The sequence below is a fragment of the Camelina sativa genome, chromosome 16, assembly GCF_030686135.1.
Source record: "Camelina sativa cultivar CO46 ecotype springtype chromosome 16, ASM3068613v1".
In the NCBI taxonomy this organism is placed as follows: domain Eukaryota; kingdom Viridiplantae; phylum Streptophyta; class Magnoliopsida; order Brassicales; family Brassicaceae; genus Camelina; species Camelina sativa.
The window spans coordinates 16,908,652-16,924,435 of record NC_141895.1 but is presented as its reverse complement, the minus strand read 5'-3'; the positions used below and the strand labels follow the sequence as shown (position 1 = coordinate 16,924,435).

The 15,784-nt window shown below is 36.1% G+C and overlaps 2 protein-coding genes and 1 non-coding gene across 6 annotated transcripts; all 3 read left to right on the top strand.

Annotated features, from left to right (window-relative positions):
• The first annotated feature begins 724 nt into the window (after nt 1-724).
• On the top strand, nt 725-1,513 carry LOC147925641 (uncharacterized). The gene has a single exon (XM_087492703.1). The coding sequence runs from the start codon at nt 725-727 to the stop codon at nt 1,511-1,513; it is 789 nt and encodes a 262-aa protein (XP_087348829.1).
• A 1,864-nt stretch (nt 1,514-3,377) lies between these two features.
• LOC147925640 (glycerophosphodiester phosphodiesterase GDPDL1-like) lies at nt 3,378-6,843 on the top strand. 4 transcript variants are annotated; one of them, XR_015583662.1, is made up of 8 exons: nt 3,378-3,709; nt 3,900-4,193; nt 4,294-4,914; nt 5,010-5,048; nt 5,244-5,444; nt 5,659-5,801; nt 5,878-6,361; nt 6,451-6,843. XR_015583662.1 is itself a non-coding variant. In XM_087490242.1 (8 exons), exons 1-8 carry the CDS (start codon nt 3,559-3,561, stop codon nt 6,714-6,716), a joined length of 2,283 nt encoding a protein of 760 aa, XP_087346368.1. In that variant the 5' UTR covers nt 3,378-3,558; the 3' UTR covers nt 6,717-6,843. The 4 variants fall into 4 exon arrangements, 2 of the variants coding, with proteins under 2 accessions (XP_087346368.1, XP_087346369.1); XR_015583661.1 differs by having other exon boundaries at nt 5,120-5,444; XM_087490242.1 differs by having other exon boundaries at nt 5,120-5,404.
• Nucleotides 6,844-14,965: 8,122 nt separating this feature from the next.
• Nucleotides 14,966-15,072, top strand: LOC147925639 (small nucleolar RNA R71). The gene has a single exon (XR_015585563.1). It is a non-coding gene; the product is annotated as a small nucleolar RNA R71 (small nucleolar RNA).
• The last annotated feature ends 712 nt before the right edge of the window (nt 15,073-15,784 follow it).

The window sequence follows — 15,784 nt, the reverse complement described above, 5'->3', positions numbered from 1 at the left end:
AGAGATCTCAGACTTAGATCAGCCATGGTCAAGCACTCACCTCTTCTGCAGGAAGATTCTGACCAAAAGATGACGAATCCAACACCTTAGAAAGCTTCCCCTTCGTCCTTAGCTCTAGCTCTCCACTCCACAGGAACAGATCTCACCCCACAAGCCTAGAAATCCGACACATCCCCTCTTCCAAAACCCTCAAGCACACTTTCTCTCCTTTTCTCTTTGTCTCAAACGGCGTAACACCACTAATAACACGACCTAGGGTCGTTCTCCCCACTTAAATATGATGGTTCAATGGTTTTCCCTAAACCAAACTGACCCAAAATGACAAATTAAACAATCTGGTCGAACCAGAAAAGCTGGTGTTGATCGACACCCATCCCCAAAATCCCCAATTTTGGTTCACGGATGTTACAAAAATTTCAGTCTACGGGCTCGAAACTCGATAAATTTTTAATTGCAAAATTGACAACATAGTAGACTTTACATGATATTATGACAGTTAGACTGACAAATGAAGTCTAATTTCGCTAAAAAATTAAGGAAAGTCATGAAATCTACCGGAAAATAACCTTATTGGTGGTTGTTTCGCAATGTCAAGCACCGAGGACGTCTTCCAACCACTACACGTTTAAGATCAAGAGGGATGACAATAGAAGCCATTTGCCCCAGATGTAGACAAGAGGATGAAACTATACTCCATGCTCTCTTCACATGCCCTTTTGCAAAAATGGTCTGGCGTACCTCTAACACACCCTTACTAGATGTCAATCATCTAGCACAAGATCCAGAGAGTAATCTATCAATTATCATCAACCAATCGATCCAACAGAATTCCAATACTTTTGATTCCTTACTTCCTTTTTGGCTACTTTGGCGTATTTGGAAGGCTAGGAATAACTCTATCTTTAATGATTATCGAGAAGGGGCTTCTAAAACGGTTTTACTATCAATCGCTGAAACAAAGGAGTGGATAAACATCTCAATAGTCTCAGTCCATCGTGATAGCAGACATTCTCCTGTTATAAATTCATCTCCATGGATACCTCCCATTTTCCTAATAAAGAAATGTAATTTTGATGCAGGTTTCGACATTGTAAATCATACAGTCACAGGTGGTTGGATAGTTAGAGATCATCAAGGTAAGGAACTCATTTGGGGTGCAACGAAACTAACTGATGCAGAAAAACCATTGGAGGCTGAAGCAAAGGCTTTAATATTGGCTCTAGAACAAACATGGCAACAAGGATATGGTGCAGTAATCTTTGAAGGCGACAATGAATCTTTGTGCAAGCTGATTAATGGATCTTACAATAATGCATCTCTATCAAACCTTCTGCAGGATATAATGTTTTGGGCATCAAAATTCAGTTTCATCAGATTTAAATTTATAAAAAGGGAATATAACAATGTGTCTCATACTTTAGCAAAATTTGGTTGTAGAGATCATAAGCACTATGTTGAGCCTGTAATGGTTCCAGAATGGCTAGTCCTTCCTCTTTGTAATGACATTTCCTAAATCAATATAATCAGATTTTGAGTATAAAAAAAACAAATAAATAAATTTGAACAAAATATAAGAGAAATCAAAAAAAGTATATATCACACACTCTTACCATGAGTTTTGAATCTATGCAAGAACATAAACAAAACAAGTAATATTTAGAATATGAGATATGGTGGATGATGATGTGAGAATGATTATTTATAAGATTTCAAGGGATGGAAGTTACATTTCTAAATTAATTTATTATACATATGTAATTGAAAATTAAAAATAATAAGAATACAAAGAAGGAAGGAAGAAATACATAAAACAAAGAATAAAATTGTACAAATTATATAATCACATTCTTACTATGAGGTTTGAACCCATGCAAGAACATAAACAAAACAAAGAAAATATTTAGGATTCTACATATGATGGATGATGATGTGAGAATGATTATTAATGGGATTCCAAGGGGTTGAAAGTTACATTTCTAATATAATTTAATTAGAGGAGTTACAATTATAATTAATAATGTGTTGGAATGAAATGAATGGTCAAATAAAATAGTCAATTCATAATTTATGTAATTTTAGTTACAATTTAGTAGTAAAATGTGGATTTAAAGTATAGATTAATGTACATTATTACATTTTTATTTAATTTAAAATAATTATTATTTTTAAAAAACTTAATAATTATTATTTTTAGTATATATATATATATATATATATATATTATTTTTAAATTTAATTAAATTTATTGTACAACACCACTAAGAGTAGAACAGCTGTTCACCTTTTCTCTCATTTGTGTCCCTGTTCAAAAACACGGCCGCGGAGGCCGATTAGGCGCCGATTAATCGCTTGGCAGCAGAGGTCCGCCAGGATTTCAGCCAAATCGGAGTAAAAATCGGAAACAAAAAAAAAGTTGGTAAATTTTGTCTTCTTTGACTTAAAATAGTATGATATAAGTTAGATCTATTATTTAGTTCTTGAAATCAGTTGAATCGGAAGTGAATTCACTGAAAAACAAGTTGAAAAATGAGGGGCGGCCATAGTTTAGGGTTGCAGATGTCGAGTGGAGAAGATGATGTCGAAATGACCATTTTGCCCCTAATTAAATAAAATTGACAAAAAAACACAACTTCTAGAAGTAGAATTCGGGACACATTTACTGTATGTAGTCACATAAACCACTAGACTATGATTAAATCTTAATAATATTATACAATTGTAACTTATTATAGACATAAATAGATAAAAACCCTAAAACTAGTCTCCGATTAATTCCTGATTTAAATCCGATTAATTGCTAGACGCTCCCTCACATCCCACTAACGCCTAGCTATTTTTAAAACAGGGTCTGTGTCTTTAGATGTCAAGACACAGACGCTTCATCTCAAAATTAAATCTTCTCTCTCCTTCTTTTAATTTATTATTATTATTATTATTATTTATTTGACTTTCATAAAAAGACATCCCATAAGTTGTGTGATGGGAATGCTATTAGCATAGTTGATATGGCAAATAAATGACAAATACTATTCAAATGTTCTTTTTCTTCACCACTTTTTAAATCACGTCCAAGCAAAATGAATAGTAGACCATTATTTTGGAGTAGGTTTACAAATATTCTCAACAATTTTAAAAAGAAAAGTAAAAAAATGGAAGAGAGAAATGAGAACTGTTGAAAAACTATTGAGAGATTCATTAAATATATGTTAATATAGATTTGGTTTAAAATTTATTTATTTTTTGTTCAAAATTGAAATAATTAATTTAATTAAATTATTACTACTAAAATATTATATTTGAGAGATTATAATAAGAGTCGCTATCTAGTAATAAGGCCATTTGATTTTTAAAAGAGCTCTGATTGGTCAATTATAAATAAACTAATAAAGCCAATTTATCAATGCTCTTGTGTCTTGAGTCTCCCTATATTTGTTCAGTCAACGACTAAGGCCAATTCATTAAAGACGAGTTCTTGAGTCTTAGTCTCTCTGTATTTCTCCATTATGACTTCAATGTTTATACATCAAGAAGAAAAAAAAAGCTTTAAACGCTATTATTATGTGGTGTAGTTCTGATACCCGGCTAGGTTATCCAAAAATGCTACTGTTACGATCTTCAACGCTTTTGTTATGTGGTGTAGTTCTGATTCAGCTGTTCGCTCCTCAAATCGATGCTCAAAGATCAAGAAGTCGATGGCAGACACTCAATGGTGAGAGTTGGATCCCACTTTCTCTCTTTCTTTCTTTCTTTTCCGCATGGTTTTCAATAAATTATGTTGAAACAAGAGTCCTTTAATAACCAAGTCCAATAATTACTTTGATTGTGGTAGCATATATACTTTTGTCGGACTAAATATAACTTTTCGGAATATTACTTCTTATGACTTTATTAATTACTAGGTGAAGCTCCACGTGTGATTGCTCGTGGTGGGTTTTCTGGATTGTTACCGGATTCGAGTATTGATGCTTACAATCTTGCAATCCAGACAAGTGTAGACGATGTTGTTCTATGGTGTGATGTTCAGCTAACCAAAGACGGGGCTGGGATTTGCTTCCCTGATTTAAATATGGCTAATGCTTCGAATATTGAACTTGTGTACCCAAATCGCAAAAACTTTTACCCGGTTAATGGAGTCACTACTCAGGGTTGGTTCGCGATTGATTCCACCTTGAGAGATCTACAGAATGTAGCCTGTAAGCGTTTATGACTAAGTTAGTGCTTTTGTAGAATGTTACATTAAGTTTTGTTTTTTCTCCTGTAACTTCTCACAAATATTTTTTCTTATTACCTTAGTATTTCGAGGAATACCATCGCGATCAAATAAGTTCGATGGAAATGGATATACAATTCTGACGATTCAAAATGTAGCCGAGCAGATTAAGCCACAAGGAGGTTTTTGGTTAAATGCTCAGCACGATGCATTCTACGAGCAACACAATTTAAGCATGAGTAGTTTTATAGTATCAGCCTCAAGAACTGTTTCCATTAATTTCATATCTTCCCCTGAAGTGAATTTCTTTATGAAAATTGCTGGCCATTTCAAGCATAACGGACCGAGCTTTGTGTTCCAGTTTCTTGCAAAAGAAGATTTCGAGCCGACCACAAACCAAACATACGGTTCTATCTTGAGTAACCTAACGTTTGTCAAGACGTTTTCTTCAGGGATTCTTGTTCCCAAGTCATATATATTGCAACTTGATAACAAGCAGTACTTGATTCCACATACATCCTTAGTTCAAGATGCTCACAAAGCGGGATTAGAAGTATATGTGTCAGGTTTCGCAAATGATGCTGATATTGCTCATAACTACAGTTTCGATCCAGTGTCTGAGTATCTATCTTTTGTGGACAATGGCGATTTTTCTGTCGATGGTGTGGTCTCTGATTTTCCCTTAACTGCATCTGCATCCATTGGTAAGCAATCTCTCTTTTGCAGACACCATTTTGTCCTTAAAAAAAGGATATATATTCGAAATTAATTTTTATTTTTTTCTTCATATTTTCCTTAGATTGCTTCTCCCACATTGGCAGGAACGCTACGAAACAAGGTAACGACAGTAATTACTTTGCATTTTAATCGCAATTAGAAAGATTAAAATTAAGTTAATTCGTACCTCAGTGGATTTTCTTGTAATATCAAAAAATGGTGCGAGTGGGGACTATCCTGGATGTACGAACTTGGCATATGAGAAGGCAATCAAAGATGGTGCTGATGTTATTGATTGCTCGGTCCAAATGTGCAGCGACGGTACACCCTTTTGCTCAAATTCTATCGATCTCGGGGATAGCACAATGGTCGCACAAACTCCTTTCAGAAACCGTCTAACAACTGTTTCTGAAATTAGCTCAAATGGTGGGGTATACACTTTTAGTCTAACATGGCCTGAGATCCAAAATTTGACTCGTAAGTTTCCCTTCAAAGTTTCCACTTGCTTCAGAAAAATGTAAGTCTGTGTTGTTACTACACTATTGTTCCTACTATTTCTAGTTTCTACTCACTTAGACTAAAGAGGTTATATATAGATGCAAATACTTGTTTTCTTAAAAAAACTAACATTCTCCTAGCTTGATATGTTGTGGACAAAATTATTACTAGTTAATTTAGCGATTACATAACTTGGAAAGTTACAGTAACTATATTCCCATATTTTTGTGCAGCTGCTATTTCAAACCCTTACAGGTCAAATAGTATGTTAAGGAATCCGAATGAGTCAAATTCTGGAAATCTTATTTCGCTTTCTCAATTCCTAGACTTGGCAAAGAACTCCACATCTCTCTCCGGTGTTTTGATCATTGTTGAGGTGAGTTATCATCTATAATTACCTTCTTTTAATCATAAAACATGAATCAATCATGTGCCTTTTTTGTTTCCTCCAGAATGTAGTGTACCTGAGAGAGAAGCAAGGGCTCGACGTTATTAGAGCGGTTCTGGACACACTCACAGAAACTGGTTACAACAACATAACCACAACAAAGGTCATGATTCAGTCTACGAACAGCTCGGTTCTACGGGAATTCAAAAAGCAGAGCAAGTACGAGACTGTCTACAGAATTGAAGAAACCATTAGTGATATTCTTGACTCGGCTATACAAGACATAAAGAAATTTGCTAACGCTGTTGTCATCGGAAAATCATCAGTCTTTCCCGCCACTAAAAGGTTTGTCACTGGGCAAACCGCGGTTGTTGAGAGGCTGCAGAAGTCTCAGCTTCAGGTTTATGTGGAACTGTTTCAGAATGAGTTTGTCTCTCAAAAACTCGACAGCTTCTACGATGCAACTATTGAGATAAACACATATACCTATGGACTCGGTATCAACGGAACCATCACCGAATACCCTTTCACAGCAGCAAGATACAAACGTAAGTGGTTTAAATTTACACCAAAAGGGTCTCACAACCAAAAAAAAAGAATATTAACATCAATACGTAACTTTGTTTATCTTCTTCAGGGAATCGATGTTTGGGCAGAAAAGTAATACCACCTTACATGTCAGCCATTGAACCCGGTGGCCTCTTAAATTATCTTGTGAGTCCTCTGTCCTTACCTCCGGCCGAAGCTCCAAACCTTGTTTTCACAAATGCTGATGTCAGTGAGCCACCACTACCTCCGGTAGCAAAAGCATTAACCTCATCAACCAATGCAGGAGCACCTAGCGGACAAACCCGACTCCCTATTTTTCTCTCTGGTTTTTTTGCCTCTCTTCTACTTATGTGAGCAACGCTAGATCTCATCTCCTCTCTGTTTTATAATATCTTTAGGCCTCGCGTGTTTTTCCTTGGGTAAACTCAGTCAAATCTTAATTTGTAGCAACCATATTTTTCATAAAAATTCTTATTCACTCTTTTTAATTTGCCAATCAAAATACAATAATATGCCTAAATATTTAAAAAAAAAATCAATAATTAAAATCAGAAAAATCAGCATATGCCTTTCTTCATGAGCATATGTTAAAATTCTCTAATGTGAATTTTGATTCTTACAATCTTATATAATATAAGAAGGTTTTTTTCAATTTTTGTTACGAAGATGATACTTGGCGTTATCTATATGACACATGTATTATGTTATTGTTTGGGCCTAATTAACTAAATTCATTTGTGCTTTGTACTTAATTAACTAGAGGTCCATAGAAAAAAAAAATCTCAACATTTCCTTCTTCCCTTCTTCAACCCTTTCCTATCTAAATCATCATTTATCAGTTTATGGTTTCGTCATAGGAAAAAAAAAATGATTATAGTTTACTTTACAATTATAATTATGGGTTTCAATCTTATCTATGTGATTCATGGACAAGAAAAGATTCTAAATTATATAAAAATGTATTTTTGGGTTTCAATCTTATAAATGATTCATGGGTAAGAAAGGATTCTAAATTATGTTAGATTGTGGGATGTTTCTCTGTTCTCAAAAATCTCTTACAAATTCATAAAATTTTGGTTCAAATTTAAATTCTGGTTTCGTGCATAGCACTCGATGACTTATAGTTACTAAATATTGATGACTTTTCGAGACGGCTAAATTTGTTAGTCTCGTAAATTGTCCTTTGGACTTGTCTCTTTGATAGTTTTAGAGGATGAAGACAAACATTCACATATAGAGGAGATAAGAGATCGTGTATACGGACAAGTCTGTTCATTCCATAGAAAGTTTGGCCATCTCTTTTTCTCTCTACATCACTTTTCTCTGCTACCCTCAGACCAATGACCAATCTTTCTCTGTCATCAACTCGCGTATTGACTAAGTTAAAAAATTAGCGAAGTCTTTCAGAGTCATAGTCAACTAATAAAACCATTTTGATAATAAAAAAAGATATCTTGAGTTTTTTTTGGGAAAATTCCCAAATAAAAAACACCAACTATTTAATATTTGCCAGAAAAAAACATAAACTTTTTTCGTTGTTATAGAAATATACAACTATTTTTTAGTTAATAAAAAATACATGAACTATTATTTTTTTTCAATTTCTTTTTCTCTCTGTTACGACCGTTAACGGCATTATGACGACATTACTATTTTTGACAAAATTTCTAGAAAAAACACAAATTATTTATTTTTTGCCAAAAAATACATGAACTTTTTTTCTTTGCCTGAAAAATACATAATTTCTATTTCTTATTTTTTTCCATTAACAATGTTAGAGATCAAAACTAATAATTTTATCTGCTCTCTTGAACTTCATACAAGTATGAAGTTTATACTACTATTTAGGATACCTAAATTCAAGAACAAAAATACACAATTAGATTAAAAAGGTCTACAAAGGTCTACAAAAATACACAAAAATACACAATTAGATGGAGTATGAAAGGTATACAAAGGTCTACAAAGGTGGAGATCTCATGAAATTTTAGAGTTTAAGTGTTGATGAAGTTTCAAAATTTGTAAAGTCGTTATAAATCCAAAAAAAAACACTAATTGAGAAATTTGGAGTAGAGTAATCTAATTGTGTATTTTTGTTCTTGAATTTAGTTTTCCTAAATAGTAGTTAAAACTTTTATAAAGTTCAAAAGAGCAGAGAAAATTATGTGTATTGATCTCTAACCTTGTTAATGAAAAAATAAGAAATGGAAAATTATGTATTTTTCAGGCAAAGAAAAAAAAGTTCATGTATTTTTTTGGCAAAAATAAATAGTTTGTATTTTTTTCTGGAATTTTTTTTTAAAATAGTTATTGAAGAGGAACACAATAATTTCTTCAGACTTTTGAAAGTGCCTGGTGGGGAAGGTCCATCATTAAATGAACTTAGGGAAGGACTGAAAGTGTGCCGGCAACGGCTAAACCGTGATCATCGTAAATGGTTGGGGCTGTTGCTTCTTCAACACATTCGACTTTATGGTTTGCATCATAACTCTAGAATTCCATATGAAAGTGCCAAAAGAGTTTTTGATGATGAAGCAATGAAGACTTATCCTTGGGGTCGGTCAGCATTTGAAGCCCTTGTTGATGGCATAAAGTTGTTGAGGCCTACGGGGAAATCGTACACCCTTAGTGGGTTTACACCGTGTTACAAGCTTGGGCGTATGAGTCCATCAAATGCTTTGGAGATCGGTTTGGGAATGCATCAGCTGAAGATGGTACCGTTGCTTCGATGGCATTGAAACCGTACACGTTCAACGATGGAAACAGTTATTTCTGAACAGATCAGAGCGCTTGGTGAGGTAAGACTGATAGTTACTGGCTGAGTTAATGTTTTAAATGATGGCTGAGATATGGTTTATCATTGGTTGAGTGATTGTTTAGTAATGACTTAGTTATTATTTAGTATAGTAATTGCTGAGTTATGGTTTAGTGATGGCTGAGTTATGGTTCTTATATGGCTGCGTTATGGTTCTTTGATGACTGATTTATGTTCTATGATGGCTGAGTTATGGTTTATTGAAGGCTGAGTTAAAACTTATTGATGGGTTTCATTGATCAACAGGTCAATTAAAACCTAATGTGTACTCAACCACGATCTAGTGTTGTCGTCGTAACACTTAGGGATCGAATCCACATAGACCAAACTATGCACTATGAAATTATAGAGATTAAATATAGCTAAGACAAAAGAAGAAGTTTTGTGAAACAAGTAATAATTAAAAAAACAGAAAGTAAATAAGTTGTTTTGAATCAAAAAGGAAATATTGGGCATAGGAAATCTATAGGGAATATAATCTCGGACTAAGGTGGTTAGATGGGGATGCGTTAAACACCGTTCTAGAACTCAAATCACGGTTGTAAAGCTAACCTACTTCCGCAACGATAACTATCTAAGCAATGAATTCACTAAACCCTAAACCGTCGTTTGGATCCAGCAAACCAAGCAAGCATTAACAAGTTCAGGTTTGATTAGTTCACAAGGTGCCTCAACTTCAACTTCCGTTGGCTAAGTTCCACCTTGCTCACCTAAGTTCTTTTCTAGCAACTCAACAACACTTTCGGTGCCACGATGAATTAAACCTATGATCATAAACTAGGTAGCTAATCTAGTTTAGGCTTTAAGAACAACAATAGATGAAGAACATAATAAATCAATCCCCAATCTAAAACACCATCGTTAGAGAATCATAAACCCCTTTGAAACCCGAAACCCAATAGAGAAACTACTCAGCCATAGAGAAAGAGAAACAGCAAATCAAAGATGAAGAAGACATAATTGAATTGCAAAAGAAAAGAAATAAAAAGGGTTCAGAATTCTTCTCCAAAGTGTTAAAGAGGATTAGAGATCTTCTCCCAAAGCTCACAAGTGCTCAAAGGCTGCGTAAAATAAAAGTTGTCTTTTTAGAGGTCGAGCGTCGTGCTTAAATAGTAAAATAAAACCCTAAAAGTGAGTTTAAAACGAAAAAGGAAAAGTTGCTTCGGGTACGGGATTGGTCGATCCAAAATGTGAATCAGCCGATCCAGAATGTTTTTTTCTGTGTTTGCTTCATCTGCTTGCTAGTTCGATCAGTCTTCACCAAATTGGCTCCAGACGCTTGTTTTCATCCCCAAAACACTCAGTTTCCTTCAAAAGCAACCTAGAACCTGTACAAACTCATAAAAGACTAAAAAGACTCAAAGAAAAAAAAAATCCAAGTAAAACAACCAAAGAAAACGACATTAGTAACTTGGAGACATCCCTCCCCCGGACTTCACACCGTCCCGGTGTGAAAGCAAAACCAAGGAAAGAACGAATCCCTCAAAGAAAATAACAAAAATGAAAAAGAAAAAGAAAGGAAAAGAAACAAAAACCGGTGATTTCGCAGCTGGTGTCGGAGTTGTGTTGGCAAGGGTGGGGATCAATCGGTCTCGGAATGGGATCGACTGATCTTAAACATTATTGAACTTGGAGATACCCGTAGAAACCAATGGGATCGACCGATCTGTAAGGAGGATCGATCGATCCAAAGCTCCTAGAACAAAAAGAAAATTTTGCATCTTCTGCGTTTGGAAACTGTTCCTGAAAATACTTAACACCAGACATGATTTCACAGTAATAAATCCTAAAAACAAAACCAAAATCCTAAGACAAAAAAAAATAAAGGGTAAGCCAGCACAAACCCCATGGGTTGCCTCCCATAAGCGCTTGTTTAAGGTCTATAGCTTGACCGTGGTTTCAGGTTTCAAGTGATGGGAGGATGAGAACTTGTGTCAAAACAAGCTCTCCCATTCGTCATCTTATGCTCGAGAATCCTTTTCATCATATCATCCATTGCTTCTTGGCCTTTATCTTTAAACTCCGGAGTGAGGATGGCTGTAACCTTAGAGAAAGGCCGAGATACTCCTTTACACTTCACCTTGTACTCAATGGTGTCTCTAACATATTTATGGGGTACCAAGGTTATGTGAAGATCTCGTATTACTCTTTCTATCTTCGGCTTTTCTCTCTTCTTAATCTTCTTAGAACTCCTCTTAGAAAAATGAGTGTCTCCATCCAGGACTTCGTTGACCTCATTCTTATCACCATTTTCTCCCATTATCATGACATCCACTCTCATTTTCTATAGTTAGACAATGTCTTGTAGATTCATTTGTAGTGATTGCGTTGTAGAAGACTTTATCATCAATGTTAGAGAAAGTGAACCTCTTATTAGGCAAGTCAACAAACTGTTCCCATTGTTGCTAGGAAAGGTCTTCCAAGAATCAAAGGCATAACAGAACCCTCGCTCATTTCCACAACATGAAAATCTGTAGGAACCAAGCAACTCTCAACTTGAACATCTAAATTACTAATGAAGCCTTGTGGAGTCGTGGTGACAGCATTTGCAAACTTAAGATGGACCTTAGAAGCCTTCATATCGTCAATCCCCAACCTCTCTGCGACAACTTTAAACATTACGTTCACACTAGATCCAGTGTCGCAAAGGGAATCCTCAAAGTTCACTCCTGAAACATATTTTTTTGTGTGGTTTTGAAATACTTATAAATGTATGAATGATGCAATCAGACAAGAGACAGAAGCTAAAACCAAAGATATATAATAAGGTGGAATGCAAGAGGTTTCAATTTCTCTTATGTAGTTGCAGTATAAGAGATGTCAATCCATAATGAGTATGATGCAAGCTGTCAAATGTAGACACTTATCTAAGTTAAGCCAAATATGAAATGGTTCTGGTGTAACTGTTTGATGACAAAAATGTAAATGCAGAATGTAAAACTACTAAGATGACGGTTTAAATGCAAGGTAATAATTGACACTAAGTTATGCATTGAAACAGGAATGAAACTAGAAGGATGCAGGTCATAAAGCAAGAACTGGGAAACAGACTCGAGCAGGCACTCGATCGTATGCTCGATCGAGTACTGGGTCGAGTGGGAAGCTACGAAGAACAGAAACAGAACTTAACAATCAAACATAGCTGGTTGAAAGTAAATCAAACAGAAAGTGGGTAACAATAATCAACTAGAGAAATCAATAAACACATAAGGTCCTAGGGATAGATTCATGGGCTGGACTTGAGCTATACTAATCTAAACTGACCAACAAACCTCAATCAACAGTGAACTATCTCTAGACAATGATCTTCCAATACTTGTTAATCCATTCTCATGACAATAAGAATCAAGCTTAGATACTCCTAGATCTAGTTCTCACTAGCTATTGCATATAAAAGCAGGCATAAAGATCCAGATCATCACATGTCAAAAACCTTCCTACACAACCAATCTCTTGGGATAGGAGCAGTAATCTCTAGCATTAGTATTATCCAGAAGCTTAAACATTGGTATGATGCTAAGTAACCTTGGATCTGTTCTTACCCTCTCAAATATAAGAACAGCATAGAGCATGCCTAATCTAGAAGAGATATTTAAACAATCAAGCTTGGTCAGTCTAAACTACCATAACTCTCATCCAGCCTAATCCATCCCTAAGATCCTAACACACTACTCAGATGAATAACACATGATGAACAAAATCATAAACCCAGAAATCAATGAAACTTGCATGATTAGAAACATAAGATGAAGATTGACAACTTTGTTCAAGGAAATAAACTTAGATTCTCAATACCCAAAAAGTTACAGAAGCAACAAGGTACAAAAATCTAAGGAAAAAGCTTAAAAGTGTTGATGATGTAAACTTAAAAGCTAAAATCCCAAAAATGGTAAAAACTAGGTTTTTGTGATATTCTTCCTCTGTAAAGTGGCTTGTCAGCGGCCATAGATTACAAAGGGTATATATAGAAAAGTAGGGAAGCCCTAAAATGACTACATGACAAAATAGAGAGGCGGCTCGGTTGACTCGACCAGGTGCTCGGTCGAGTGCCTGGTCAAGTGACCTCTTCTTCTGCTCCTTTCAGTCGGTCGAGTCCCTCTCAGCACACGGTCGAGTGTCTGGACGAGTGTGGTGGTCGAGTGAACTCCGGGACCTTGATTCTCTTATGCTCTAGCTCCTTTGTCTGCTTCTCTTGATGGCTTCACTCTCCCTCAGCACTTATCCATGCTCCATTGGGTCCTAAATCACCTGTTTATGCAAGAAACAATGCAATGCAATGCAAATCTACCCTAATGCATAAAGAGCCCTAAAACTACTCAATGATGACCTAACAAGCTAGTAAAACCTGCAAAATGTGTAAATAAACTAAGGTAAGACAAGGTAAAATATGTGAACATCAACTCCTAAGATGGAGCATGGAACAACAAATTTTCCTGGATCTTCTAACTTCGGTAATCTTTTCAAAGATGGAGCAGGAATGTTCTTCTTCTCTAGAGACAAAAACGCCTTAACTTCCACCAAATCCTTTTCTTCAACCACAACATCATTGTAAACCTTCTTAAACAAAGAGATATGCTTTACTGCCTCTGTAAATGAAATGTCAGCGGTGAACTCACTCATAACTTCTTTGTACCGATCATACTTCTTTTCATCCAGAGGTTTCTTCACATGTCTTCTTGGAAAAGGAATTTGTGGCCTATAGGGCTTTGGTTCCACAAGAAGGGATTCCTTGGTATTCATATTAGGCGCAGATGAATCGTAATTCCCCATTCTTGCAGCATGGAACGGTCGTTCAACAGAAGGAGTGAAATTTTCTGAGACGGGCTCTGCAACAACGACGGGATCAGCCGATCTATAGGGGGGATCGGTTGATCCAACTTCGCTGGGGATCAAACTCAAATTATCAGGATAAATAAGGCTGGTCGATCTACGCTCAAGACTGATCGATCCTCGCTCTGCGGAAGCCAAACATGAGTTGATCACAGCACAACTCAGCTCATCTTCAATCCCATCATGGAGTGTTATAACATTGCATGACTCTTTGTTCTTAGAGATAGAAGAAATAACAGAGACTCTCTTATCAATGGAATCAACACGCGAACTCAAACTCTCAAATTTCCCATTCAAATCATTGTACATGCTATCAATCTTGACATTAGTCTCAGCAGAACTTTTCTTATGGCCGTCCAACAGTGCTTGAATCATCAATTCGAGTTTGTCATCTTGTGGAGCTGCAGATGGAGCGTGGTATCCTTGGAAATTTGAGCTATTAAATCCAGCACCCTTGTTCTGAAATCCTTGCGGGAAGTTACCTTGTTGACTATGTGGAGGATACACTTGATCTTGAGGATTCTCGACATTGGTGCTTCTGTAAGAGAGATTAGGATGATTTCTATAATTCTGGTTAAAACCATGATTCTGATAGTTTCCTTGTCCTCCTACATAGTTCAACTCCTCTGTCCGCTCAAAACCTGAATTTACTCAAACTTGCTGATAAACACTTGTCTGCCCGTCGCACATGTTGACAGCTTGTTGGTCTCTCTTCAAAAGAAGGTCTACCTTAGCAGCGAGATTCTTAATAACATTTGTATCCACAGAGCTAACAACATGCAAAGAATGATCATACTCATGACTATGATTGCTGTTACTCGCTGCAAGGTTTTCGATTAAGAGGTTTGCTTCAACAACAGTTTTAGTAGAAAAATCTCCTCTGCTGGCATTATCGAGTGCCACCTGGTACTTCTGGTCAATTCCTCCATAGAAGATGTTCATAAGATTCTCTTGTGAAAAGCCATGACGAGGACAGTCCCTCATATACTCCTTGAATCTCTCCCACGCTTCACAAAAAGACTTTGTACCACCTTGTAAGAAGGTAGTAATCTTGCTCATTAACATAGCTGATCGTGACTTAGTGTAGAAGTGGTTTAAAAATGCTGCTCTACATTGCTCCCAAGTGGTAAGTGATCTCGGTCCAATAGATTTAGCCATCTCAAAGCCTTATCTCCTAAGGAGAATTGGAACAAAGTCAACATGAGATAATCATACGGAACTCCATTAGACCTCGTAGTACTAGCTAATCTCTCAAAAGCTTCAATATGGTCTAGAGGGCTCTCTGATGCTAATCCATTAAACACACGATTCTGGACCAAATTGATGAGACTATGCTTAATCTCGTTGTCTTGTCTCGCAGGAGTAGGAGGTTGAATCGCAGATCGATTCAGAAACAACCTGTTGTGAGCTTCTTCATCCCTCAAAGTAGCACGTCTTGCTGGTGGATTCGGATCAGGTTCATTTCGCTCTTGTGGGACCTATCTTGACGAGTCTCCGTGTTGTTTCCGTCGGCCATAGCGTTGGACTGGGCTTTTGCTTTTTGGTTCTCTCGTTCAAGCTGTGCTAACTCCTAGTTTCATAGATTTTGCAAATCAGTAGGCTTGTGGCTTCTTGTTTGCATAAACCTGAAACACAAGAGAAAGAGCTCAAGAACTAATTAGTAGATAAAAATAAAATATATCTTAGACTAAATTCAATTCTAAATTTCCAAAGGCAACGTTTGGTCCCCGACAACGGCGCCAAATTGATCAACAAGTCAATTAAAACCTAATGTGTA

Excerpts from the sequence above, each read along its gene's own strand:
- LOC147925640 (XM_087490242.1), top strand. The coding sequence starts at position 3,559 with ATGTGGTGTAGTTCTGATACCCGGCTAGGTTATCCAAAAATGCTACTG. Across the intron at positions 3,710-3,899 it reads TCGATGGCAGACACTCAATG|GTGAAGCTCCACGTGTGATT; the intron begins GTGAGAGTTGGA and ends ATTAATTACTAG. Across the intron at positions 5,049-5,119 it reads CAGGAACGCTACGAAACAAG|TGGATTTTCTTGTAATATCA; the intron begins GTAACGACAGTA and ends TTCGTACCTCAG.
- LOC147925641 (XM_087492703.1), top strand. The coding sequence starts at position 725 with ATGGTCTGGCGTACCTCTAACACACCCTTACTAGATGTCAATCATCTA.